This window comes from Sarcophilus harrisii, chromosome 2 (assembly GCF_902635505.1).
Source record: "Sarcophilus harrisii chromosome 2, mSarHar1.11, whole genome shotgun sequence".
In the NCBI taxonomy this organism is placed as follows: Eukaryota; Metazoa; Chordata; class Mammalia; order Dasyuromorphia; family Dasyuridae; genus Sarcophilus; species Sarcophilus harrisii.
The window spans coordinates 517,537,645-517,565,612 of record NC_045427.1 but is presented as its reverse complement, the minus strand read 5'-3'; the positions used below and the strand labels follow the sequence as shown (position 1 = coordinate 517,565,612).

At 37.0% G+C, this 27,968-nt stretch overlaps 1 protein-coding gene across 6 annotated transcripts in view; it reads left to right on the top strand.

Annotated features, from left to right (window-relative positions):
- The window catches only part of MAP2K5 (mitogen-activated protein kinase kinase 5), a 301,668-nt gene that overhangs the window by 250,143 nt on the left and 23,557 nt on the right, over positions 1 to 27,968 (top strand). For 4 of the 6 annotated variants that reach the window (XM_012543497.3, XM_023498214.2, XM_012543493.3 and 1 more), the window contains 2 exons: positions 10,335 to 10,396; positions 13,518 to 13,563. In XM_012543497.3, the coding sequence (XP_012398951.1) occupies positions 10,335 to 10,396; positions 13,518 to 13,563 (108 nt within the window). Of the gene's footprint in view, positions 1 to 10,334; positions 10,397 to 11,088; positions 11,287 to 13,517; positions 13,564 to 27,968 lie in introns of all 6 variants that reach the window. The other 2 variants (XR_004232393.1, XM_023498226.2) reach the window with 2 other exon arrangements.

Sequence of the window (27,968 nt, the reverse complement as noted above, 5' to 3'; positions counted from 1 at the left end):
TGATACCCTTCTGTAGCTCCTTTTTGACTTATGATGGTTTTTGACAATTACTTGGACCATTGAGATTAGCAACTTATTCATTATCACATTTCCAGGATGTCACAGAATCCAAACTTGAAGTTGGGGCTTCCCAACACCCATCCTTATTTTATGGTTACTCACTTCTCTACCTCTTTTCATAGCGTTGGAAATATCTAACTGGAGAAACCAAAAATTGAGCATCCATTTTTTTATATAAGATGCATGCATTAGAAATATAATGCTGCCTTTGAAAAATCCATTCTGTTTAAAATCATGTAGTTTAGCTGGCTTGAAGATTTAAAATAGGTTACTGTGAAGGCCAGAATTTCTTTAGTAATTACTTTTTCTTTTGGTAATAACTATTTTTTTAGAAATAACATTAACATTCTACCAAAACACAATAGTAATCCAAAAGTTAATGTTCTGTTCATTTATAATTATATTCAATTCATATTTATGAGTTGATAGGAGGGAGAATAGAAAGAATAAAGCAAAAATTTAAATGTTACCAAAGAAATGAGCCAAAAGAAGTGATTTTCCTGATATTTTAAAAAGTATAGACACATAAAATATATTCATCAGGAAGAACTGATTTTTTAAAGTACTTGGTAATGTGAAGTCACATTTTTAAAAATTTCTTAAATATGCCATATTTCTATTATTTCACAAAGGTACTGAATAAATCTACTAGGTTAATTAAAATAGAACTTTAAAGCAAAAATTCTAAATGTTTAGGTGGTCATTTGAGAAATAGTGCTCTTTCAATTGTCCATGAAGTCTGCTGTATTATTAATGAATTAATTTCTTGGTAGTGTAGGTTTATGAATCACATTCTATCAATGGGCAGTTGCTTGGTGGGGCCAGTTTTGTATTCTTTCATTTAATATGTCTTGCCCTGTTGTAAAGTCTTATCCAGCTGTAGGGTAAAACTCATTTAATCCACCATGATGTGGCTTGTACATCCTGAAATGAAGTTGGATACCAATGTCAGTTACTCAGCAGCTCAGACTGAGGCACTGATATTTCATCTTTGAGTTTGCTGTTAATTTTCCCTAAACTAGGAGAAATGCTATATATAAGCTATGCAAATGTTTTCAAAAGGGACTTCAAGCTTGTTGGCTAGGGTGCTGCCTCTCAGCATTCCAGGGACTATGTAAATTCCTTCTTTCCTTTTGGAAATGGGAGTTGCTAGACCCAGGAAATCCCTGATGTTCTAAAATCCAGAATAATGGATGACATTATGATTTTCCAAAACCTGATACATTCTAAGTGAACTTGTTCATTTTGCTGCATGTAGTATATTCTCTCTGGGTGTCTCTCTCTTTGTTTCTCTGTATCTGTGTCTCTTTCTCACTTTCTGTCTCTCTGTCTCTTTTCTCTCTTGTTTCCCTCTCTTCTTCTCTCTTGCCTCCCTTTTTCTTTCTCTCTCTCTTTTATTTTCTGCCTCTCCCTCTCCATGTTTTTCTTTGTTCCTCACATGTTAACTGTTATTTTAACCAATGCTATATACTCTTCAACCAGCTTTTAAAACCCCTTCACAGATCATATTTTGTTTGCACTCCAGCAAAGCTCATGTTCCATAATATATGGTCTTTGAACTGGTATTCAAGGCCCTTGAATTTGTCTAAAAATATCCAAAATAATATTCCAAGTTCTCATATATTTTGCAGTTTTTTAGAATTGTATTTTTCCATGTATATGCAATTCATGTCCCAAATGACAATAATTATTTTAACCAGCAGTGGAGTGGTGTGTGAGGACGTGGACTCAGAGCTTCCCATGAGATCTCAGATTTCTGGCTTGTTGGTTTTTCAGGACACAGGCATACCAGATTTGTTTCCCTTTGATGGAATTTCTCCAGCTTTATAGGTGTAGGTGTGGCTTGTATGTCTAAATTTGGGCAAGCTTTGCAGTCTCTATTAAATAAAAAAATTATCTTTTTGCTTAGGGACCTAGAAGAAATGATTTTTCTTCCCTGCATTTTCCTTTTGGATTTGAGTAGTTTGGATTTTGAGTATTTTGGACAAGTTTTCATTCATATTTCTTCACATAAACATTCATAAAATGCCAGTATGTACATTTACATCATAATTTAGATCCTGGGTAGACCATGTTTAGTTGTACTTTTACTGAGGCTGAAATTGACCTTACCAGTGTATGAAATTCAGACACTATATAAAAACAAGGTAAAACCACAGGTAGGAATTGCTGAATAATTACCTTTAGACCAACCTGAGCAGGAGGTTTCCCATGAGGGTGAGCTCATTTAATGGTTCCTAAAACTCAATCTTGTGGATGTCAGTGGTCATGCTTGATTATTTGCTGCAGTGTTTTATGAAAAAGCAATAAAAATGCATCGGGAGTATATAAAGAAAGAGGAACAATAACTGGTTTTATTTTTTCAAATGAAGTCCCTTTGGTGTAAGCCAGGTATGCTTCATGCTGCTATGCCTTAGCTGTTTAAAAGGAATGTGTATGTGTTTGTTGTATATGTGTGGACATTTCCATATTGTTGCACACTGGTAGCTTGTGAATGACAAGAGACTAAAATAAGAAAAGGGAAAGAAAATGTATTTGCTTCAGAAAGGAATTTAAGCAATTAAAAGTTATAGTTGAAAGATGAATTTGTATGCTGACAACCATTAGGCTCCTCTTTGGAAAATCTTGGATAATGGAAGTCTTAAAAAATGAATATATAGGGTTGAATTTGATGTTATTTAAAAAAAAAATCTTCTCAATCCCCATCTCTATTGCATATTTACGAAAATGAAAAAAGTCACTGAAATCTTGAAATCTAAATTACATAGACTGTATTCATTTAAAATTGTGTGTATGATATCTGTACATATACATTATATATAATATATGTGTATATGTATATGTATATATTTATGTATGCATGTTTTAAATACACTGTCAGTGATGCTCACTTGGCTAATAACCGATTCTTCCATGATTTAAAGTTTTATAGGTAAAGTGGGTGTTTCAGTGGCTAAAATTCAGGCCTTTAGCCCCTAGTTCCAGCCCCACCTGAGACAAGTTAAATGAGCTGCTACTGTCAGCCTAGACCCAGTGGACAGAACTTCACACAAAAATGCCCACACATGTAATTTGTCACATCTGGCAACTTGGAGCATGGGGTGACCCAGTGTGGAAATTGAATCATCTTTCACTTTCCCTGCTCAGGGTTTGATGTGGACTAGGATGAGTAAATGATGGTTCTCTGATCTCCAACAGGGGTGGGTCAGAAGTCTCCTTTTTTGATGACGTCCCTTGGTAAACCTTCTTAAACTCAAAGCTCACCCCATTCACACCCTGTCCTACTGATGAAGCTCTGTGAATTAGACCAGTTCATTATGGTGTAGTCAAAAATGCTTTTTAATGTGTTTAAGTTTTTAGATAAATTGTGATCACAAAGAGTGGCTGAATTTTTTAGCTTATTAAATATTTTAGTGTACTTGTCTTTTCATGTAACATACTTATGCCTACTGATTTCTGGCAATAAATATATTGTATAATTATTAATTGCTTATATCATAAATTCTGTGTACTGATACATCATCTCATTGAGATTTCTCCTTCCTCAGCCTCCTGCCTCTAGGATATACCTTTGTTTGCCCAAATAATAATTTTCCCTACTGCAAACTTTGATAGGACATGAAAGGTAATTCTCTGCAACCACAGTTCTGACCATAAAGGTTTTCTGAATGCACTGATCATTAAAAATAATCACCTTGGGACCTATAATTCACATTGCCTGTACTTGAGGACTAAAGAATAACTTCTCAGACAAAATACAGTGGATGACTAAGACTTTAAAGAGCAATGGCAAGGTCTCTTCCCCACTCAAGGGTCGCACATCACCAAATCACCAAAATAATAACACATCTGGATGAGCCATTGTGAAAATAACACTTTGGTGTAAAGAATAGTGGGAAAAAATTTCCAGGCATAAGAATTAGAAACCAGTTTAGGTACAAACAAGGTAGAATGCTTTCCTGTTTTCCTAGAATCACAAATTACATTATTTAATCTTCTTAGGTAGATAACTTAGTGAATGAGTAATTCCACTTAGACAATAGTCCTTGATGGATCGGCATCAACTTGGAAGAAGGTCTCTAGTGGAGAGCCTTTGGGATCTGTTCCTGGCCCTATACACATCTACCTTTTTTTTTTTTTTTTTAAATCAGTGATTTTCATAAGCAGATGACATACTTTTCCAGACTGCAAAAGACATGTAGCTTTTAGAGATAGCTAATAACTTAGATGACAGAGTCTGGTTCCATAAAAGAAACTTGACAATACAATGAGATGAATTTTAATAGCAATAAGTTTGCAAAGTTCTATGCTTGGGTTCAAAAAATCAACCATGTGAGTGTACAGGATGAGGAAAGCTAAGTGAAAATGATGTGATTGTATTTCTGTACTGTTGAGCTCAATGTGAATCAACAGTTTGACAGAACTATTTTTAAAAGGCTAAAATGTCAGTAAATTGCATTATTTTTTCCCTTTTTTTCCACTTTGTAAATAGTATTTTCTTTTTCCAATTACATGTAAGGATGGTTTTTAATGTTCATTTCTGTGAGATCTTGAGCTGAAATTCTTTTCTCTTTATCTCCCCCCTCCCCAAGTCAACAAGTAATCTGATATAGGCCATACATGTACAATTATTTTAAACATATTTCCATATTAGTCATGTTGTGAAAGAAAAATCAGAACAAACAGGAAAAACTACAAGAAAGAAAGAGCAAACAGACCAAAAAAAAAAAAAAATGAAAATAGTTTGCTTTGATCCACATTCAGTCTCCAAAGTTCTCTGTCTGGATGAGGTGGTGTTTTTCATCCCAAATCTATTGTATTGCTCAGAAGAGTTAAGTCTTATCATAGTTGATTATCACATAATCTTGAGTAAGCTGCATTACTAACAGGCAGGGCATCCAGAATGAGGGAGGTAACATTTAGTCCTAGGTATCACTTTTTAAGAAGGACATTGATGCAAAGAGAATAATGAGGGGAACAGCAAACATACTACTCAGATAGCTGAGGTTATTTAACCTAGAGAGAAGATCAGACTGAGGGAAGTGGGCTGAGACACAATAGGTACCTTCAGATACAGGAAGAATTGTCAAGTTGAAGAGTGATTGGACTTGTTCTGCTTGGACCCAGAGGATCAAACCAGGAGTTGAAAACCAGAGAGCATGTTACTGTGGACAACCCCAAAGGGGAAGTCAGATGAGCTGGATTTTGCAATCCTATCTTTGCTTCTCACAACTTTTGTGACCTTGAGCAAGTAATAACCTTGCTAAAGAGTGCCTTCTGGCTATAGATCTATGATTCTATGGTAAGAGGCAGATTTGAGCTTAAGATCTGATCCTTGTATCATGAGGATACAATGATATCATTCCTCCCTACTCCATGCCACTCATTTGTAAGTGGAAAGAATCACTATTCTAGGATGATAAAAAGCCTCTGTTGCCACAAAATTCTTCCATCTCACTTAGATACCCATCTCTTCCTTCGTATTTCCAATAAAAGCATCCATCATTGAGCATTATGGTCCAAAAAAACAACATAAGCAATGGAAGTGTTACAGCTTGGCCCAATGCCTGGCATTTAGTAGGTACTTAATAAATGCATGCTGAGTTGATGGCTAAAACTAAAATTCCTTAACTTTTTCTGGTTTCTCATATCTTTCATTTAAACAAAACAGAGTTCTTTGGGTTCTGATCTTCAGTCAGGTATCAGAGAATAGTCCCTTAGTTTTATACAACATATTATCCTTTTCAGTCTGCTTTTACATACATTAGTTCATTTTCTAAGTGAATTTTTAAAAATTTCTAAGGAAACTGAGGCTGAGAGGTTCAGTGCATTTCTCAAAATTACACAGTAAGTTAGTGATAAAACCAGAGCTCTCAATCTACCTCCTGACTCCTAAGCATTCCAAAAGTTGCATTCTGCTTTTCCTTTATTATAGTTATGGGGGGAGGGTAACATATATACATACATATGTATGTGTATACACACAAAGCAGAGAAATAGTTTAGCTTAAGTATATGATGTGGTTTTTACAATAACCTTCCTTATTTAAATGACTTTAAATAAGTCATTTAAAGAGAACCTCTTTCATTCACCTCTTCCTTATTTGGTTCTTCTAGTTTACCTGCCTGATCTCAAAGTCCATAAGTTGTATGTCAGCCAGCTTACCCAGTAAATTAAATAGTAGCAGCTGTGTTTGGAGTTTCACCTCCTTCTGACTAACCCCCACCCCACTTAATATGTACACACTGCCCCCCCCCCATTTTCTGCTACTATGCCTTTTTCTTTATGCCTGAGCACCTTGCTGACAAGTGCTAATAACAGAATGCCCAGAGAGAGTCCAGTTGGAGTTACCACACATTAAACATTCTGAACTTGTCCTTTGCTCATAGATTGTGCATAATTAATAATTAAACGGTTTCAGTTGTAATGGGTTGACCTTCCTGAACTGTTCATTATTCACAAGGCAAAGGCATCACTCAAACTTTTTTTTTTCCCTATTGCCCTTCTCTGTACTCTGGCGGCACAAGCACGTTCCAGTTCTATGACGAATCAGGCTGACCAAGATGCTATGGGAGCTTCTGAGACTCAAATACTACCCTCCTTAATGTCCAGAATTGCTTACTGAAATATATTATGGCAACTTTTTTTATATAGCAATAGCCTGCTTGATAACAAGATACAGCTGAATGTTGCCTTTGTGGGGAATCTAAAGTTGACTAGGGACCGGCATCTTAGGTTAAAGCTTTTGGTTAAGGTTGTGTCCTTTTTTCTTTTTCTTTTTTTTCTCATTCTGTACCTCTATTTAGAAGTTCAACAAGAGAAAAACATTTTTTTTAAAAATCTCTAGGGTAAAGTATACCATCCAGGTCTTAAGCATGACTTTTATTAACAATTTATGATCTATTCTAGCCATTGTAAGTTGTTAAGGTATAGCTGCTTCTCTGATCTATTTGTATTTTTTAAATTTCTTTGAACCCCATTTAAAAGAAAGAAAAGAAAACTTCGACAAGGCAACAGAGTCAGTAAATACTTCTCTTATTTCTCTGCACTTCAGTGGCTATAATTTTTATAGTCCTATGCCCATAGGCTTGGAGTGATTGGAGCTTCCCTTCCCCTCCCCTTGCCCTTAGCTAATTTTAACCTATACTGCATATTTCTGCCCCATTGGAATTCAAATTCATGAAATATTTTGCAGCTTGTTGTCAGTCTTTTCTCATCTTGGCCTAAAAATATTAGTAATCTGACTCAAGAAAAGGGAGGTGGCTGCTTTAAAACCCTCCAGCTTGAAATCTGTCAACCTTGTTGATTTACTTTCTCATCATATTGTCCTACCAATTTTTCACCTAAGTTGAACAGGCCACTTTCTTCCGAGATAGGGGCTTTCTTACTGTTTCCTTATTCCTTACCTTTGTCTAAATGTGATCTCTGATGAGTCACTGAGTCTTCATAAATTGCCTAAGAGGTATGTGTGTTGGAAGTATAGATTTAAAAAAAAAAAAAAGAAGAAATAGAATACTTGTGTGTGTTTGAGATTATAATCTGACCCCCATGCCTTTAGTGACTGATTTGATTAGTGAGATTCATTCTAGGCCCAGCTGGGATGAGAATCCACTCACTGAGGTTCTGGGAAGTTGACTTGGTTTGGAATTTTCAAAAGCAAAATAAATTATTCATGTGCACCACCCAGTGTTCCTGAGTTTTATATTATGTGCAACTTAACGGGCTACAATATCAGGTCTTAAATAAAATTAACTACCCATGCAAAGATGTCAGATTTGCTTGTTTTGTTTCTCATCCATGTTAAAATGACATCTTCATCAAGTTGGCTACTCTATAATTCATTAATTTTGTCTTGGGATCATACTTTGAAATGAGGCCCAAATTAGCATTACATTTTATGCTGGGATCTTTATGGAATGCCACATCGGAATTTTAACAGTCTATGTAAATATTCAGAGACTTTAAAGAGGTGTTCTTTTATTTGCCTAAACATATCATTTAGATTTTGTTCTTCTCTTTTACTGCCTCCATTCTAACCCAAACCAACAACACCCAGAAATCAGCAAAGCAGAAATTTGAGAGAGAATCTTTCTGACAAAGTAGAGTCTATAAATTCTTACACCCTGACTTTGAACTGTCTTTTTATTAATGGATTTTTTTTTAAGCAATGAAATATCATCTCTTGAAGTAGGACTTGCTTAGACTCAGACTTGGTTATAAATACAGCCTTCCTAAGAGGGGCCTGGAAAGAAATTTGATACCACACTTCATTTTTGCATCTCAAGTTGACAAGACTTCTGCAACCATTTTGTAGTCCCTTTTTGAAGCCTTGTTATGCTGTTGGGTGCCCAATTTATTGTTGTTATTTTTGTTTGTTGTAGAGTGTTTCGGCAGTCTACAGTGTTTCCTGGATTCCTCAATTCAAAACTTTCCCGGATTTTATCTAGCTCTATTTCCCTTTGTTTCCCCTTCCTCATGAATGCCTTCCAATGCTGACTAAATGTTTTAAGTTTAGAAATGATAATCTTGCTATCCCTGAATGAAATCGATGAATTCAAGGAGAATAAACCTGCACGGAATAAAAAACACTTTACATATACATTTTTTTTCCATTAAAAAACAAAACAAAACTCTTTGAAAATCCCAAAGTGTTTTGAGTTGCTTTGACTCCTCACTTACTTTTGATCTAATTGTATTTTCCAACAGTTTCCAATTGTTTGAATTGGAAACAAAGCCTTAATAAGAGTTCTAGTTAATTTTCTGTCTTGTAATTACCGATCTCATTTTTCTGATAATTGGCCACAGCAATTATATGTATATTTACTAATCACATAGGAGGCTCTGCAATTGTATCTATCTGCCACCATTGATAATGACACACATATTGTAGAGGTGCTTTTATCATCTTCTTTTTTCCACTACATCAAAGCTATTTCCTCGCGTTCTCAATAATGAATCCATGCATGCATTTGACACAGTTGTGTGCGAGAGAAATTGTTTGGCTCCCACCAAATGCTACACGCTCTGAGTTTCTTGCCTGCAGCGCTGGAAGGTTGTATGTAATGATATATTGCTCATCCAAATGGCCAAAGCACTCCAAAGCACAGTGAGATTAAAATAAGTCATTCCTTTGTTAATTTAAATAGGTGCATGTATCATACTTTGCAGGGTACTTTGTGTAGGGATGTCAGGGAGGAAAAAAGCCGCCGAAAGGTATTTTTAATAGCAAATGAGAATAGATGAGAATGGAGTCATTTGCAGCTGCCTATTTTATGTGGCTCTCTTGTTCCAACTGTAGGTCTAATGAGATGACTGTTAAAGTACTCTGCAGTGTAATTTCATTACATCCTGAGCTGTTACACTATAAACACAGTGGAGTTCTCTGTCATTCTTGGAAAAACTCCTAAATTCTTAAAGCCCTCTTTTGCAAATGGTAATGGGGTTTGCTCCCTCCGTTGGAGTTTTTTTTTTTTGTTGTGGTGGTGGTGCTTCCTCCTTGCTTGGGTTTATTTTGTGCTTTGGGGTTTTGTTTTGTGGGGTGTTTGTTTAGCTTTATGGGTTTGGGTTTGGGATTGTGTGTTTGTTTATTATTAGCCTTCTTTTGTGGCGAGTGGTGGATTTCTCTCTTTGTGTCTAATTCACTTGCTCCCAGAAAACGGGTTGGGGAGAACTTTGGATCAGGCTGGCTGCAAATGAATTGGATTTCCTTTGAGGGGAAATACAAACCCCTTGTGTGAATGTGGTAGAAAATCTAAACCAAATGATTTGAGGATTTGACTAAGTAGATAAGTAGGTAAAAAGATAAATAAATGTAAACAAAAAAGAAAAGTGTAAATAAATAGCAAATCAAGTAAAAGAAACAAAGGTCAACACAAGAATAATTTCACAGCTCTTTGTTAATTACAAGACCATTTGTGTGTTACTTAAATAATCATTAATTTCTCATTTACACTTTCCCTACCTTCTTTCCTACCCTGTGGCTATCATTGTCCTTTTTTCACCTCCCTCCCCATCTTCCCTCATGTTTCTCACCATTGTATAAAGTGTGGTGCCTTAAATTTGGCATCTTTATACAAACATGTGAGTGGTGTGTAGACTGCCTTTTTAATTGGATGGTGACCTTTTTGGGGGGAGCGGTTAGCTAGTTGTCTTTGTGGTATGTTTTTTACTGTGTGGGGTAAAGGAGGAAAGAAAAATTGTCCTGACTTTTTGTGACTTGGTGTTTTTTTTTTTTTGTTTTGTTTTGTTTTGTTTTGTTTTTTTCTCCATGCCAGGATTCGCCAGTCCTTCCGGTTGGAGAGTTCTCCGAACCATTTGTACACTTCATCACTCAGTGGTGAGCTCAGTTTGCAAACATGCCATGCCCTCCATGTAAATGATACATGCCATTAACTCTGCAGCTCCGTGAGACCTTGTGGCTCTCCCTGTTTCGTTTCTGAGACAGGAGGGACTTTGGGGCCTTGGGCAGATGGGGCAGCAAAGCTGAAGAAATTGTTTAAATTATGTAAACGTTATTTACACAAAGGGTCCTAAACGTACATTAAAGGGTTTTCCCCTGTTTTAATAAACTGCTGAGAGTCAGACTTCTTTTATGAACATGGATGCTGGTTGGGGTATGTGTGTGTGTGTTTGTGTGTGTGTCTATGTTTTAAAACCACACACATAATTTTATGTTACCTATTGGGTGAAAATGCGAAGCTGATCTTTATTATTAACATGCCCTCATGTTCCCCATAAACCTGTCTTTCACCTGAGATAAGCAGCATAGTTTATGAATTCATTGACTATTCACTAAATTATTTGGCTCTATTTCTAATACAATATTCCATGAAAGCCATTTTAATGACTTTGCATATGGCTTGGTTGTGTCTCTTTAACCTTTTGAAAATCAAAGAGAATCTTAGAATTTTGAAAACTAGAAGGAATCTGAGAATTTTTCTAGTACTACCCCATCATTTTACAGATAAGGAAACTTGAGCCATTTTTTTCTGAAAGCCCCCTTCCATTTTGTCTCTCCTTTCCCAACAGAACAAGACTCTCTCACCTCCTTATCCTTCCCCACATCTTCCTTCAGGATTGATTGACTAGCACTGACTCCTCTCATGTATCTTTAAGCCAGATGTTCTCTTGGAGTCCCTTGCTGGACAGTCAGATTCCCTTCAGCTGTTTCACAAACAAAGAGAGCCAAGGGATGACCACAGCCTCCAGAGGAAAAGAACAGAAAGAGTAGGTGGTGCAGTAATCAGAATTCCACAGTAAAGAGACAACACAAATTGGAAAATGGTCCAGACAGGAGGTCCACCCCCACTCCCACATTCTGCTGCCTCCTTTACTGACTCCCCTCCCTCCTTCAGTTCCCACAAGGAACTGCCAGTCGTAGTTGTGTTTGCCAGGGGAATGTGAACAGGGGTGTCCTGCCAAAAGACATTTCGTGTGCAGTATGGTGAACTAATGTGAAGAACAGTCCCTATACAAGTGTTTTGAGGTGGGTGGGGGGAGATAAAAAAGGAAAAAAAATTGAAAATGATCTATTTGGTGATTATGCTGAATTGAAAACAAGAAATATTCTTTAATATAAATGTCAGGCTTTATCACCTTTTTGACTAAGTATAATATGTTACCTCTTAATAAAAATGCACCATACAGTTTATATTCCATAGGAAAACCTTTATAGATAAAAGGAATATTTTTCATGCTTTTGAAGTTTATAGACGTTGCTTTTATTTATTTAAAACATCTACAAGATATTTTGTGGTTTTTCAGAGCTGTCTTTATTTACAAAAACATTTTCATTTTCACACATGCCTAACTGAACCACCATATTGATTCAAGTCAAGTATTTTAAAGTTCATTAATAAAAAGACACCTTCTTGCCATTAATGAATACCTAAGATTTCTTTTGTAAGCCCACCACCACCCCATGATTATCTCCATTTCAACATATTGAAATTAAAAAAAAAAAAAGCCATAAGACAGATTCATATCCTGGATTTGGGGAATCACCCATTTTGGGGAAAACATTGACTTTGCAGTACCACTCTGAGGCATAGCAAGCTGTGTGGTATGACTAACTGATAGGGGCAGGTGGGGTGGGAAAGATTGTGGAGGATTTGGCTTGCTTCTTCATCTCGTCCAAAAAATTAATCAGCTGTTGTATAAAACTTTTATGGAAACAGAGGGAGGGATAACCTGTGCGGAAATTTCCACAGATGTCAAGCCGAAACATAAATGATAGTGGGTAATAGCCTTGTTTTCCCAAGAGATACAGCTCCTTTGGAATGTCAGATTAGGACTGTTACCAACCCTACTAGTGAGACAGCTTGAATTACTTGCTAATGGATGCATTATTTGAGAGGTGCATATGGTTATTTATAGGGAAGGCAAATTGTCCTTGATGTCATTAATGGTTCATAACTATGGTTCTTATTTACCATATGATCGTTAAATCTCTGTTAAAAAAAAAATACTGTCAGCAAATGCAGCGAATTACATAGTAAGGGATTTCTTGCTTGTTATTTTGTTGTGTAAAATAAAGGAGCATTCAGAATCAATTTAGCCCTGCCAGGTGAGAAAAGCCTGAGACTCTTGGTTACCTTATTCTAGAAATACATTAGTGTTTGGGGAAGGGATAAAAGGACAGGGAACGAAGAGATGATCATCCAGTCTCATAGCAGGCAGTTAACAATGGTCACCTCACTTGTATTAGTACTCCATCATGCAGCTAAGCACAGTCTACAGCTACTAATTATACCTACTGCTTGGAAAGACAAGGAATATTTGGATGAGAAATGTGATCCCTTTAAGCTGCTTAAACAAACTTAGCTTTCTAACAGCTGTTTAATGAATTATCAACTTGTATTGGAGCCAAAATAAATGAAACAATGGGAATAATGTGTAACAACCCATTTGTAATTTCATAATGTTATCTGGATTTCTGATCCTTTTTACAGATTACTTGTCAATGTAAGTCATAATGAAGAAATGAGACATTGTGTCATTTGACTTGATAATCCTGTCCCTTGTCTTATTTTCTTGTTCCAGTTTTAAAAAGAAAGAAAAATATTCCTCACATCTAAAATAGGAACAGATCCTAATTGAGTCAGGAATACTATCTTGCTTTCTTTTTCATGTTGGCAGAAAACCAGTATGAGTTTTTAATTCATTCCTTACCTCTACTTCAAGGACGACCCTAGAAAAATCACCTTTGTTCCTCTGACTCATTTAGTGCTCAGCAATTGCAACCTAGTCTGTCATAAGAAAGTACAATCTTGAAGGGCTAGAATTAGTAAGAGGTCACAGACTGATATTTTAGCTGATATATTTCTCTTTTTGCCCCAATAAATTTAAAAGGCGTATTTAAATTCTGGGGAATGCAGTCCAGGATAGAAAGCATAACACCTTTGCAAGCTATATAAATCACATGAAAACATTTTTTTTTTTTTTTTTGTCCTCTCCAGTATGAAGAAACAGCCAAAAGAAAGGCCGGCACCTGAGGATTTGATGGTAAGTGGACTTCCCTGAGTCATGTTAATTTCAAGAACTCTCCTCTCTTGTGTCTGTGCTCTGATTTCTCTTGGGAAGGACTAAAAAACAAAATCCCACCCACTCTCTTTTTATCTATTGCTTCATATACAGCCTGAGTCAGAGCAAAATTATTTACCTCATTGAGATAGATGTTTTTGAGACTCACACCTCAGTTACCTTCAGGTTTGTCTGGGTTTTTATAAGGTAACATTCTGAAATTTAATGCAGAGGTCTTTCTTTTGTCCCAACCCAAGGCTTACAATTTAAGGTAGGTCATTCTTTGTCATTATTTGCTATTATAACCTTTCCAAATCCGAAGATTGAAAACAGAGGCAGTCAGTGTATTAAGTTTTTAATGCAATCCTATAGGAAATGCTGAGCATAGTGGCTTGGATTCCTCTTGGATCTGTGCAGGATGAAATTAGATTGGCTGCAAAAGATCAAGTTAATGGGAATCTTTGGTCTTTTCCTTAGAAAGAGGCAACTGCAAGGCTTCTAGTGCTGTGTTCTCAGCTCCAAGGCAGCCTCCTTTGATTGCAAATGACAGTTTTTAGTCAGGCAGTGAGAGGAACAGAGATGCTTCTCCACAATTCCCAAATGGTCATTTATTTAGTACAGATTGTTGATTTGACAATGCACAAGCTGTTTGAATAATGTCAGCATCTAACATTAGTAAGTAATAATTATAGCCAATGTTTTGTATACCAATCCTACCTTAAAAAAAAAAAACTGTCATCATAGTAATTTTCCTTAAATTTTTCTGCATGTCTTTTTAAAAGATATATTTTGAGGATATCAGCTGGTGGTTTTTTGTTCTTCATATTACATCCTCATAAGCACTTTTTTTAATCAAATGCAATAACAGCACAATTGAATGTTCATAACTTCTTTCCCATGCAGATGTCACCATAGGAAAGTAAGAATTCCAATATTTCACTTTTGCAGCATGACTGCTCTTTAGGAAGGTACTTACCTCCTTAACATTATCCTGAGAGCAAAAATTCTGAATTCAAGGTAGTCTCAAGTTAAAGTTCATCCCAAAGCTTTCCAATTTATATCCATACAGACTTAGTACCTCAAGTGAGACTGTCTTCTTTTTTTTTTCTTTTCTTTTTCTTTCTTTTTTTTTTCTTTTTTTTTTTTTTTTTTTTTTTTTTGTCTTTTGATGGTTGGAAAATTCTTGCAGTTAGTCACATCTGAGAAAACTTGGAACAGGTTCTAGAGAAAGAGACCCATTTACCTTGCGCATTATTATGCTATGGCTGGATAGCTTAGCTATTAAAACAAAGGAATAGGGTTTCATAAAACAGATATCTGTTTGTAAATGCACGTTTCAATGCTGCAATGAGTCGGCCACTTATAAATAAAACATTTGCAGATCGCACATACACCCATAAATATATATGTATGTATATCTTCATAAGGAACACCACTCCAGGGTGTCAAATCATAAAGATGGGGCTAAAGGGTGAGCACTTTCAGTGCCTCAGAAGCATACGTACTTGGATGTATGTGGCTACATACCTAGATATATCTCTTTACAACTACACACCCTGGTGTGTGCTACCCCACTTTTATTTTTTTATTAATAAATATCAATAAATCAATAAAATATAATGAAAAATTTAGTCACAGAGAGCATTGTCTTGTACTTAATATTTAACATTATTTTTAGTACTGCTTGCTGTTTTATTTTAAATGGATTTATGCCCAGAGGTGTAACAAGAGTGAGCCACCCATTGCTCCATAAGAGATCAGACATAAGGCAGACAGCAATGAGAACTGTGCTTGGAGCATTCTTATGACTCCTCTTCCTAACTCCTAGAGGAACTCCCAAAGGAACTCTTTGACCAAAGGACTAGACTCACTGGGCATTAAGGAGAAAATCAAAGTGTCTCCAGCTAGAAAGACGGGATCTCTATTCTTGGGGAGCCCCACCTTAAGAAGGCCCAGTCTTTTTCATTCCTTCCAGCATATTAATGGCTTTAATTTTTCCTTTCCCTTCTCTGCCTGCAACCTATTTGATGGTACTCCCATCTGGAAGCCGAGGGCCTCCTCAGGAATGCATGAACTGCAGAGCCCATTTGTCACTGTGGGCAGGGCAGGGGGGATGGCTTCCTTTTGGAAAAGAACAGTTTATCTCCAAAGCTCGGTGACTCCAAACAGCTGGATACTGGCTTGGCCTGCGCAGCTTGGGTTAAAACAACTTTAAGGCTTGTAGCATTGTTGAAGTTCCCCTTATGGCCTTTTATTTTTCAGTTTGATTGAAAAAGACTTAGGTGATGGGGTGGGACCAACAAAGGTTGAAATTTCACTGTCAGAAGCTGGGGAGGTCCTCGCTTTGACCTAGACTAAAGTTAGTGATCACCATTATAAATAAAATGGAGAGCAAATAGTGAATTCAGTCATCATTGTTGTGACATGGCTCTTGGAATAGCTTTCCCTGGGGTTGTGATTCCAGCACTGTCGTCATCACTACCATAATGGCTTTGAGATGTTGAAACCAGGGAGAATGCAGGGATTTGGGGGTACAGATGAGAATGTCTGATCCCTGGGTCCCTCTCTTTGCTTGCCAGAGTAAATGGTAACCTCTAATCCCTTCTGTTGCAAGATTCCTTTGCAATATGGCATTGTAGAGCCATACCCTCAGATATGGTCTTTAAGAAAACAGTATTGTCAGTGGCAGACTCTAGTGCCTCTCTTCTTTCATCTACTATACACATGTGCATGCATGTCTTTCATTGGAGAAAAGCTCCATTCAAGTCAAAGTGTCATCAGAGGAATTTATGGCCTCTAGTTAAGTGCTTTAAGACCATTATCAATTTGGTGTCTTCTTGAAGCCCAAGAGGAAACAGCTAGATATGAATATGTTGACATTTTCAAATTGGTAGAATCCCAAACTCTTTATATTCCTTTGATGATTAATCAGTGATTAATAAGCTTATTTTAAGTTCCCATATATATATCAAGTGATAGGACTTTTGCTAATGCTACCCTCTGCTCCATGAACTGGGAATGCTTACACTCATGGAAAGGTCTCAGATCCTGTGGAGGGAAGAAATGGAAGACCCAGTCAGTTGTAGAGCCCACCGCTCTTGTTTTTAGGTTAGCCAGACAACGATATAGTGCTACATGTAAAAAAAAATTTTTTTTCTTTGCCAGTGAAAATAGAAATATTGTTATAGAAAAGAAAGGCAGGCACAAAAAAAAAAAGTACCTCTAAGATAATAGTAAAATTACATATTCTCACCAAAGTTAGTGAAGTTACAGGAAAAGATAATCTATAAGCCCATAGAACTGGGGATAAACAGAACACCAGAATTGAAAATATTGAAATACACAGTGTTTCTTATCAAAATATGGTTTTAAAAAATATTTTAGAATAAAATTATCCTGGTTGGCTTTGGGGAGTTAAGACTATAAAGAGTACTTACATTGTTTGGGAAGCATTATTCTTGAGAAATAAATATTTCTAGGGCTATTTTCTTCTTTAATTTTTTTATTCTGAATATAAAAGACCAAATAACATGGATATTTCTATATACATAGAAGAACAGAAAGAGAGGATTGTACCTGAAACTGCTATTCTGTTCTATACACCTTTAAGCATAGCTTTCAAAGATATCCTCCTCATTTGTACTTCCAGTCATTTTTCTGTCCTCTGCATTTTTTGAAAAGATGCCTTAATGATTCTCCTTTTGGGAAGGGGGGGTATTATCATATTTTTATCTTCCTTCATCCTTCTACTCTCCTCCCATTGAAGAAGAAAAGAAGGAGGAAGAAGGAAGGGAACAAGGAAGGAAGGGAAAGAGGGAGGGAACCAAGCCTTTGTCACAAATATACGTAATCAAATAAAGCAGATTCATTAGGGATACTTTCCAGCAGTATAATCACTGAAATAGAAGAGGACAGATTTAAGATCATAGATCAGGTAAGAGGTGTAGAGGTTCAGTCTCCTCAGATGTATGTTCTAGTCCTGGCTCCAACACTAAAGCAGATGTATAATATTGGACAGGTCACTTTTTTTTCCTTATTTGTGAAATTAGAAAATGGACCCTAAGAACAGGCTTCCTAGAAAGATGGCCTAGAAAGATGGAGATGTTGTTTATGGATCCCAGAATAGGGTGGGGATTGAGAAGTGGAAGCTTCATTAGCACAAATGAATGAATTTACTCACTCTATTAAATTGAAAACTTGTGAAAAGCCCTTGCAGCTGCCGATTCCAAATGCGGGCAGGGCTTGGAAATGAGTTCAGGGTAGTTCTTTATCTTTGAAGCCAATCAGATGTGAAAAGGTTTGGATTGGCCCCTAGAGCAAAGCAATATTTGTTTGGTAGTCCCAATCCTTTGGAGTAAGGGAGGGAAGGGGATGCTTTCTGTTGATTGGGGCCCTCCCTGTAGGATTCTCCTCAGTGAAAATGAGCTCTCCATCCAGATTTCAGCCAGACCCCTTTCATCTTCCCCACCATACCTTCCCTGTCTCATCTTGAATATTGACATGGGCAAAACTGAGTGAGTACACAATCTGGAAAGGATATGGAGGGGCAGATTATTCATGTGAATGTTTAGAAATTTGACTCAGAATACCATAGATCCTTCTATGCATTTAGACTGTTTTTCAGAAAAGCTTTCCATATCTAAGCTCTATTTAATGGAATCTATGCATAGTAAGTAATCAGGTCAAAAAGAAGCAGCATATCCCCTGTTTGAGATCAATCGCTGGCTAATACTTTATCTAGGCCACTTTATTATCTCATGCTGATTCTATTCCCATTCTCCTCCTCCTTTGTAGCATGCACTTCAGCTGTGGTAAAAGTACGTAGCACATACATATTAAAAACATATACCCATTCTATCTGTATGTAAATGCGTGAGACACAGCTGGATATTGCAGAGGAGTTTGATTTACTAATAGTTATTATCTGTTCTAGCTGTTCAGTGGCAACGAGAATCTCAGAAAACAAGCTAGCGCAGAAATTGTCTTTATGCTATTATGATACTGCTTTAGTAATTGTTTAAAAACACGTTGTTGTGTTGTGTATGTGTGTGTTTCTTATAATGTAATCATGCCTGATATTTTGTGCATTGAACATGTCAGAGCAGAACACTGTCATTTAGCATTCCCTCAGGTTCTGTTACTCACCTAGGCCCTGAAAAGTTGCATTGAACTACATTTTGCTATTTGAATTGAAGTTATCTTACTTACAAGGAAAAGACATTATTGTGAGACCTGGATGAGTTATTTAAAATGTTTTTTAAGTCTCTGGAGCAGAAGAGGAGTGTATATATCTTCAAATCATAATAAAAGTTGTACTTTTGCATTTCTTTTTTTCTTCAAGATAGTCCCATTTCCAAGAACAGGTTTTATGTGTAAAGGGTGGCAGTGTTTTGGGGCTAAGATGGCAAAATATTATAGCAAAATCTGTTCAAACATTTATTTACTTTGGAAGAGATGTTAACTTGCATAACTTCTCTGAATTAAATTGTGGGATGGTAGTTTTTCTGCTTTTTCAAAACTGATCCTAATCCTACAGAATGTAATTACATTTTCAGATAGTTTGATGGTTGGCTGTTTTCTCAGCACTTAAATCAAGATTTACATTAAGTTGGGCATTCTTCACAGTAATTTAGAAAGAGAGGTGGAAAGAGAAACAATCGAATCCGATATTTTCTTTTCTTTTCTTTTCTTTTTCATAATTTTAACTTTTTATTGACAGAACCCATGCCTGGGTAATTTTGTACAACATTATCCCTTGCACTCACTTCTGTTCCGACTTTTCCCCTGCCTCCCTCCCCCAGAGGGCAAGAAGTCCTATACATGTTAAATATGTCACAGTATATCCCAGATATAATATATGTGTGCAGAACCACAGTTCTCTTGTTGCACAGGAAGAATTGGTGAATCCAATATTTTCTCCAAAACACTCAAATCCCAGCTTTGTAATTTTAAGATCTTCAAAAAAATTCTTCCACTTCTAGATCAAGAGTTTTTATTCATATTCTCCATCAAACTTCTCCAGATTAGCTAAATGCAACATTCAGTTTCTGGTGATCTGAGATTTTTCTCTGCCCTAAGCTCAAATGTGAAGAAAAGGCATATATCCTCAAGCCAGCTGGGGTTAAGGCACTATTGTGCCTGCAGAAGTCCATCATGGTTAAGAAATGGTTTTAAACTTGGCCACAGTCCATTGGGTTTATCTTGCCCAGGATATATGGCTTACATCTTAAGTTGGATCATTCTGACCATATTTAGAGACACCTGACTACCTATCCTTGCCATTATTATTTTCATATTTGGTTATTCATCTGGTGCTGCAATTTTTAAGTCTAGATTTTGGGAGAGAGCAGCTCTGAGATTGGAATTTCAAAAATTGTTCTGAATATTTTCTGTCAAGACAAGAATCCCATCAGGAGCAATGGGAGTTTCCATTGACAACCACAATGATAGAATGTGAGGTCTTATTTTTTATGATTTAATTTTAAAATTCTGAAATATACCAAAGCTATTAGAAGCATCTATTTGTGTCTGTTTAGAAGTAGGACTCTACCAGGAAATAAGTTTATTTGAGCTTCTTAATTGCACATAATTACATCCGTGGAATTGTTGGCTTGAATGCTTGAGATCGCACTAAATCAGACAGCTTTAATTTGAGTTTTTGATGACAAGTTAGCACTTCAGCAAGAACAGAGAGATTATAACCCCAGAAAACAAGCTTTGTTTTCCCATAGAAGTGACAGCTTAATCTTTTGACAAGACTATAACAGATAAATATATAAAAATATATATACACATTACTAGAGAGCTACAGATAGATAATATCTGTCATTCCTTGATCACAGTGAGCTGACAGTTTTCATTTTTCAACAAGTTAAAGATAACTTTGTTTTCCTCTATTGCATCTCTTGCTATTCTCTCTCAGAATGACTGTTTGAGGCTGCTGCTGGTGCTGCTTGCACTTTGACTTCTTTGTTGGGCAGCTGAGGTCACCCTTTCTCTAAACTATTATTCCACCCCCATCAAACAAGCTGAAATGAGATTTACACTCACAGACTCTTAGAGGTAGAGGAGACCTTAAGGATCATTTGAGGCATTCCCGTCATTTGACAAGAGAGGTCAATGAGTTCCAGAGTGTTTAAAAGATTTGGCCAGGGTCACACTAAGAGTTAAAAGCAGACCGAGTTCTAGAACCCTAATTCTGTGCTACACTATGCAAAGCTGCCTTCTTTATAATTTTATAATCCTGCAATTGTGTGGTCATTTGTCACATATTTTAAAAATCAGACTATTCTCCAACAACATTATACCAAATTCTCCATGAAAATAAAGTATATTCTTAGAATAGCCTTACATAATTACTTTTTAAATTTGATTTACTTATATAATTTGATCCTTGGCTTAATTCACTGGAAATGTCTACCCTCTTCTGTCTATTTCTCCCTAAATTCTACCCCTACCCATATTTCAATTTCCTTTTAACTTACATTGCTTCCAACCCACACTTACATATAACTTATATCTGAATTCCTGTTAACACTGTCTGTGCCACCCACTTATCACTCAAGTGTATGTTGTCCATCATTGTCATCTCCCTAACTAGATAAACTTCTTAAAGACAGGGTCTTGATCTTTTGAGAGTGTATCTCCACAATTTCTGGCACGGTACTGGAAACATAGTAGATCTGCTCGAAAAAAGTTTAGTTATTTCTGTTACCTGATCAGCAATCTAATCCATTGTTATATGGATACATTCTCAGACCTGTTCCAGGGGGAATTCTTTAAGCATTTGGCTCTTTGGGAACACCACAGGATCATAAATTGTCAGTCACTTGACTAATTAGTTTTTTAATTCAGAAATGGAACCCACTACAACACCAAATTCAGAAGTTATTGTAAACTAGGACTCAGAGATAGCTAGTTTGCCAGCAGTATCTTTAGAATGTTAGATTGATGCACTGGCTTCCCAACCTCCCTTTTCTGCTGTCACATTGGTGAGGTGAGGGAGGGAGAAGGAAAAGGTATGATCTGTTTCCAGCAACTCATCAGATGTACAGTCTCTCCTATGTCTTCAGGAATGATTGTTGAGTTGACAACCACCAAGAGTTACATATTTACACACAGCTAGCTAGAGTAAAAGCAAAAAGATCCAGGGACCAAGTAATCTGGGATATGGGAATTGTTGTTGAAGGTTGCAAAGTTGTTTTAGTGTAAGTGCTTATCAATAAATAGATGCAATTCTTATCAATTATTAATGCTTCTAACCAGGAATTTCAAGAGCTAGAGAAAATTATTAGAAACCTCCTATTTACAGTTGTACCAGCTGGATTTGTATAATGGGTTGTTTGCTTTTTAATTTGTAGCAGTTTTTAGAGGGACCTTGGGGGATAGTGGGCCGAGCAGTTTTAGAGAGACCTTTTGTCGATACCTAATTATTTGTGAGGTCCAAACTGTGTACAAACAAGTGGAGATTTGGTTGACCATTTAGAGTATAAAGAAAAGGACTGACGATACTTGAACCTTTGCTTCTCTAATTTTCAAAATAGACTTAAATATTAGGTTCAGAATTAATGACAGCTATTATTATGAAGTAGAGAGAGATGTTTGCAGCAACCTATATTAGTTTCGTCTTTCTTTTCTTATCTCTGCTCTTAAAATATAAATGATCATCAACTCCAGCTCAGAAGTAGCTGAATAGGTACCATTTGTGTTAAGGTTCCCTTGATGCGAATAAAAATGGAATTTTCAAAGGTAGCCTTGATTAACTCTTAATTGTATACCAACATGCTGAATGTAACCTCAGTCCCTCAGAAGGCTCCTGGGTTTGTTGTTGTTGTTTCTTTTTTAAGTTGGAAAAAAAAAATCAATTAATACTAGTACTTTTCCAATTGTAGAATTAGCGTGGAGCTGACAAAAATGTGTATAAATAGGGGACATTTTTCCACTTAAGAGGGTCGTGCTGCAACATTTTTAATTGGATTTTCATTGTGATTGACAGCATTTGATTATGACAGTAACTTTATTTGGCTGGACTGCTCTAGCCTCTTGTTCAGATTTTTCCATCAAAGCTCTTTTTTATCCACTGAATCCCCAGTAGAGCAGCAGTCATTGTGAAAGAGCCTTTTAGCACCTTTGTTGTAGCCATCCCTGGTGATGATTGGACCCAGCTGGTAGTAGATAAGAAAATGTTCCTTTCACAAAGAGGCTGTGTCTCCTGTCTCTGTGGTTTCAATAATTTTAAGAGCCCCCCAAACCTGTTGAGGATTAGAAGTAGCTTTAGATGTGAAATGAGTGTTAAGTATTAGTAATCGGGAGATTAGGGCCCCGGGGACAATGGGAGATAAACAACTGCAATTACAGCAAATCTGCCCGAGTAAACAAAATTTAGCAGAAACAGATGCCCCAACCATTTTGGGGGATTGATTTGAGGGCACTAAGGAATCGATTTTTGTCTTGTTTACACTTTCCAGGCCCCCGTGATCAACTGGAAGGCTAGATATTTCATACAGCCTGATTTTAGTTAATTTTTTTTCAGTGCCTCACAGTAGGTTTCTCTCTTCTAACAGTGACCAGGCCTGAGTTTATTCAGCATTCACAGGGAGCAGCTAATTGTCTATGAAGGGCCCCCGTGTTTAAATGGGCTTGACAGGAATTTAAATTTTGTTTCAATCAACCCCTGTGCTCACAGCCTGCTCCAGTTTCTAATTTTTAAATTAAACATGATTTTTTTTTTTAAGGAAAAAAAAAAAAGCTATGGCCTTGCCTCTGTAATGTTCTTGCTTTAACTCCCAACCAAGTGGGTAGCAGCACTTCAGGAATGCAGACTTTGGGGGTCCCTGAGCATTCTGGAGCAAAACTACTTGGGGGGAGGATGCTCTGTGGTTATTCTTGGGTTCCCAAGAACCCGGCCTTGAAAAAGCAGCTTATTCTGATTTTGCTGAACAGGCTGGCTCACCCTGTCACTTAGAAACTGGGTTACATGAGGGAGAAAGGAGAAATGTCGGTAGTCCGGGTTAATGAAAACAAAACATATTAATTTTACTATACTTTTCACATACTATGAGATATGTGATTTAAAAAAAAGAAAATATTTGTAAATACTTAATATACCTACCATCTATACATCACCGAAGGCAAAGTTTTGTCTTGGCCACCTGTGCATAGTTATATAATATGTTGGTGTGTATGCATGTATATAATATATGTGATTCAGTCACATCTTATTTGTTATGACCCCATTATTAGAGGTTTTTTGACAGAAAAACACAAAAACCTGAAATGGTTTGCCCTTTCTTTCTCCAGTGGATTAAGGTACACAGAGATTAAAGGACTTGTCCAGAGTCACATAAACGGGATTTGAACACAGTCTTCCTGACCAGGCCCACCTTTCTATCCACTGAGCCACCAGCTGCCTCCACAAAAGGGCATTCAGCAGTACATGGGCACACACACACACACACACACGTACACACTCAGACATATGTCCTTAAAGGAAAGGTAGAGCAGTGACTCACACACACACACCATGTATCTCACAAAACTGGATCATTAGTGACTGGATTATTATTCTGGTCTAACCCCCACACAAAAGGGCTCCCTCCCATATGACATATCCAAAAAGGGGTCCTCCAGCCTCTGCTTGAAGACCTCCAAGGAGGGCAGCCTGCTTCCCACTGACCAGCCCTTAATTATCAGAAAACTCTTACAGGGAATCTGAATTGGCTTCCTTGCCTCTTCCACCTTTGACTCCTGGTTCTCCCCTAGAGGTCAAACCGAACAAGTCTGGTCTTTCCTTTACTGGACAGCTCTTCACATACCAACCACAGGGCCACTTCCCAGCCTATGGACTCCCTGTCTATCCGCCCAAATGTAAGGACAGTATGATTTAGATCTACAGATAAACTCAGGAAGTATCCTATTCCTTGGTAGCCAAAAAAGCTTTTTTTTCCTTACAAAACAATTATTTATCTTGTATGCAAAAATGAATTGCATGGATGAGAAAGACAAGAATTCTAACTTAATTCATATCCAAATATATGTGTTATTTATGGTGTGCAGGTTTGGTTTTGTTTTGTTTTTTAAAGTTCATCTGGACCAGAAATTTTTCTTATACTTCAAAAACCAGACTCCCAAGAGAAAAAGCAAAGTCACCATGTCTGAGGGACTTTTCTATAGTCATTCTTTTTCCCTTTTGCTATCCCTCCTCATAATTGTCTCTCTTGGAGCATTGATGATGATATTGGAGACGCGGGATAGATCATTAGTAGCTTCCCTTTCTTCCTGATCTGTGCTGCCGTAAAATAATAATTTCTACAGGGGTGGGTGTAGATTGAGAGGAGGAGGAATCATTTACCAAGAGTTAGCAATTGGTCTATTATTTAACTACCTGAGGTAGAGCTGGGGGCAGTTGATGCTGTAATAAATTCTTGAAGCAACATTGCAGGTAAGGAAGGCCTTGCTGATAGCCAGGCTTTCAAGACTTTCAAGTTCTGTGATCACATCACCTTCCTGCCAAAGAAACTCTTGTAATGCCCTTAGGTTGGCAGTTACAGAAATGAGCAATTTCCTAGTGATGTAGCTTCATTCAAGCAATGCTCCAGATCTCAAGAGACCTTGGGAGAAATGTAAAAGTGTGTATGTTCATGTACAGTCCACCAGACAAGGAAGGAACACTGTAAGCAGCAACACCCAAAAGCAGACACAGACAACAGGGTTCAATGTTAGTGTAGTTCAGAATCTTGCCAGCAACTGTATCAAAAAGTGTGATTGTTTTGATGTTGACTTGTTCTCAAATACAAATTCGAAAAATGTTTTCATCAGCATAGTTGTTTTTATTCCTAGTCTTCCTCTTCACTTCCCCAAAAAAGAATAGCAAAAAATAAAATGAACATTCTTTTATTTTTCCTACACCTACATTGTTACCACCCTGGATGAGTAAGACTAATTTGAGTAAAGTACATTGTACGTTAAATGTTTCCTATTAGCATCTTGGTTTTATAGTTGAGGAATTTTTATGTTGTAAAGCACATTATTTCATTTCTGAGGAAGGAGAAATAGTAGAGTGAATGTTCACAGACAATTTCCCAACAGTCATAACTTTATATGACTGATCTCTAGACACAAAGTCTACAAATGTGAAGAACTTGGGGGCTTTATTATAACACCAATAAACCAGGGCAGCTAGATGGTACAGTGGATAGAGCACCAGCCCTGAAGTCAGGAGGACCTGAGTTCAAATCTTGCCTCAGACACTTAACACCTCCTGGCTGTGTGACCCTGGGCAAGTCACTTAACCCCAGTTGCCTGGAGGGGGAAGGGGGAGAGAGAGCCTGCACAGGCATGCTTGAGTCTTGAGTTCAAATCCCAGCCCTTACTTTTTGTAACTGAGCAAATCACTTAACCACTCTGGGCTTTTTTCCTAATCTATAAAATGAAGGCATTGGACTAGGTGATTTTTAATATCTTTTCCAATTCTAACTATATGAGGGAAGAGTTTGACTTTGATCTACTCAGAAACCACTGTAGCTTCATTGGCAGGGAAGCAGTGTGATAACTATAAATGATTATAGGCATAATGGGAAAAAAAAACACATTTAACTTCATCTCTGTCCTAGTATAGATGGAATCAAATTTTCTGGCATAGGCTGATTTTTTAATAGAGACCTCATAGCTCCAAGGCCTTTCCTGAAATTCCATGTAAAAAATATTAAGAATAATAATAAGAAGAATACTTGGTTCTAAGTTTGTAGCTTTTTTCCAGCACAGTTCATTTGCCTTTCTTTCTGTATCTTCTTTTCAGTGTCCTTTCTGTCACTATTGGGGAAAATCATTAGTATGCTAATCTAGCTAGCCGTCATTTTAACACTGACCTTTGCTAACCTGCCTTTGCAATTTCAGGAACTATGTTTGACTTCTCGAAAAGTAACCTTAAATTGTAGTCTTGTAAGAATTCCAGAGCTGTATCCTTCACTCCTTCTCCTAATGAGGTTATGACCAAATGCTCATTATAATTGCTTTAGACTCCTTTTAATTTTCAAGCTTATTAATCATAAGAAGAGTTATTTAAAATTGCATAAATTAATCTTAGATTAAAAGCCCATCAAAGCCTCGAAACAATTAAGAATAAGTAGGATTTCCCTGGGGCAGCAAGTTTTATTTTAATATTGTAGTCAGGTGGATATCAGAACATTGAAGTATGGTAGTGATTAATGTATGCAAAATTTAAATGAGAGTTTTTAAATGGCAAATCTAAATCACATATTGACCTAACTGTAGGCTTTAACTGCATTGTCTGTCATATATTTAAACCGTTTACTAATCAACATTTTAATTACAGTGTATGTTAGCAGACCCTAGGACAAATAAAATCTAACATTTTAAAACAATGGTGGAAGTCTTTTATCTAAAAATAACTAGACTTAATTGTAAAGAGGACAGGAAGGAAGAAGCACAGAACAAATTTTGTGTAGCAAATAAGAGATCAGATCAGACCACAGTGCAAAAATGGAAATGTGGCAAATATTCTTGGATGATTTCTAAATATGTCCTTTTGCGGGGAGAAAGGAAGTTGGGTAGTCAGGGCAGGGTACCCCCCCAAAAAAAAACAACTTTATTTTCATATGTTAGACCCCAGTGGCCAATCATAAACAGTATGTTCCCCTGAAGTTTCTAGACTTCCTCTCTTCCCAAAATAAAGAAATGTTCTAATTTTATGTGAGTTCTTCCGCACAGTTTGATAATTCAGTATAATGTTTTGAGCATGAAGTAAGTGTCTGCTGTATGCCAGACCTTGAGAATAGAAAGACACCAAGGAAACAGCCCCAACTCTCAAGGAGCTTACATTCTCCTGGGATGAGGAGGAACATTTACAAAAATCAGTAATACAAGATGTATACAGTAAAATTTTAAAACCATTTCAGAGAGGGAGGAAAGCACTAACAACTGGGGGAGCAGGAAAGACTATGTAGGAAGTGGCCCTTTAGCTGATCTTGAAAAAGGCCAGTGGCCCCAAGAGGTGCAGATGAATAGGGGAGAGTATTCCTAGTGCAGGAAACAGCTTGTGCCCAAGGAGGAGATGGACCAACATGTAAGAGAAACTCCAAGGAGGCCGCTCTGGCAGGAACGTAGGAGACACAAAGGGAAGTGATGTATGGACAGGTTGGAACCAAATTGTGAAAGGCTTTTGATTGCCAGGGAAATCTGTATTTTATCCTAGAATCAAAAGCCATTGGCATGTCTCTGGCCTTTTTTCCTGCAAAATGTCCACCCCACAAGAGACAGTCTTTTTAGACTTCTGCCAAGGAAGATGAAATTTGGCAGCATCTTATTTTGGATGGAAAGAAGCATCTTTGAATTGAAGACAGAAACTTCTTGGGTGTGCTTGAGTGTGC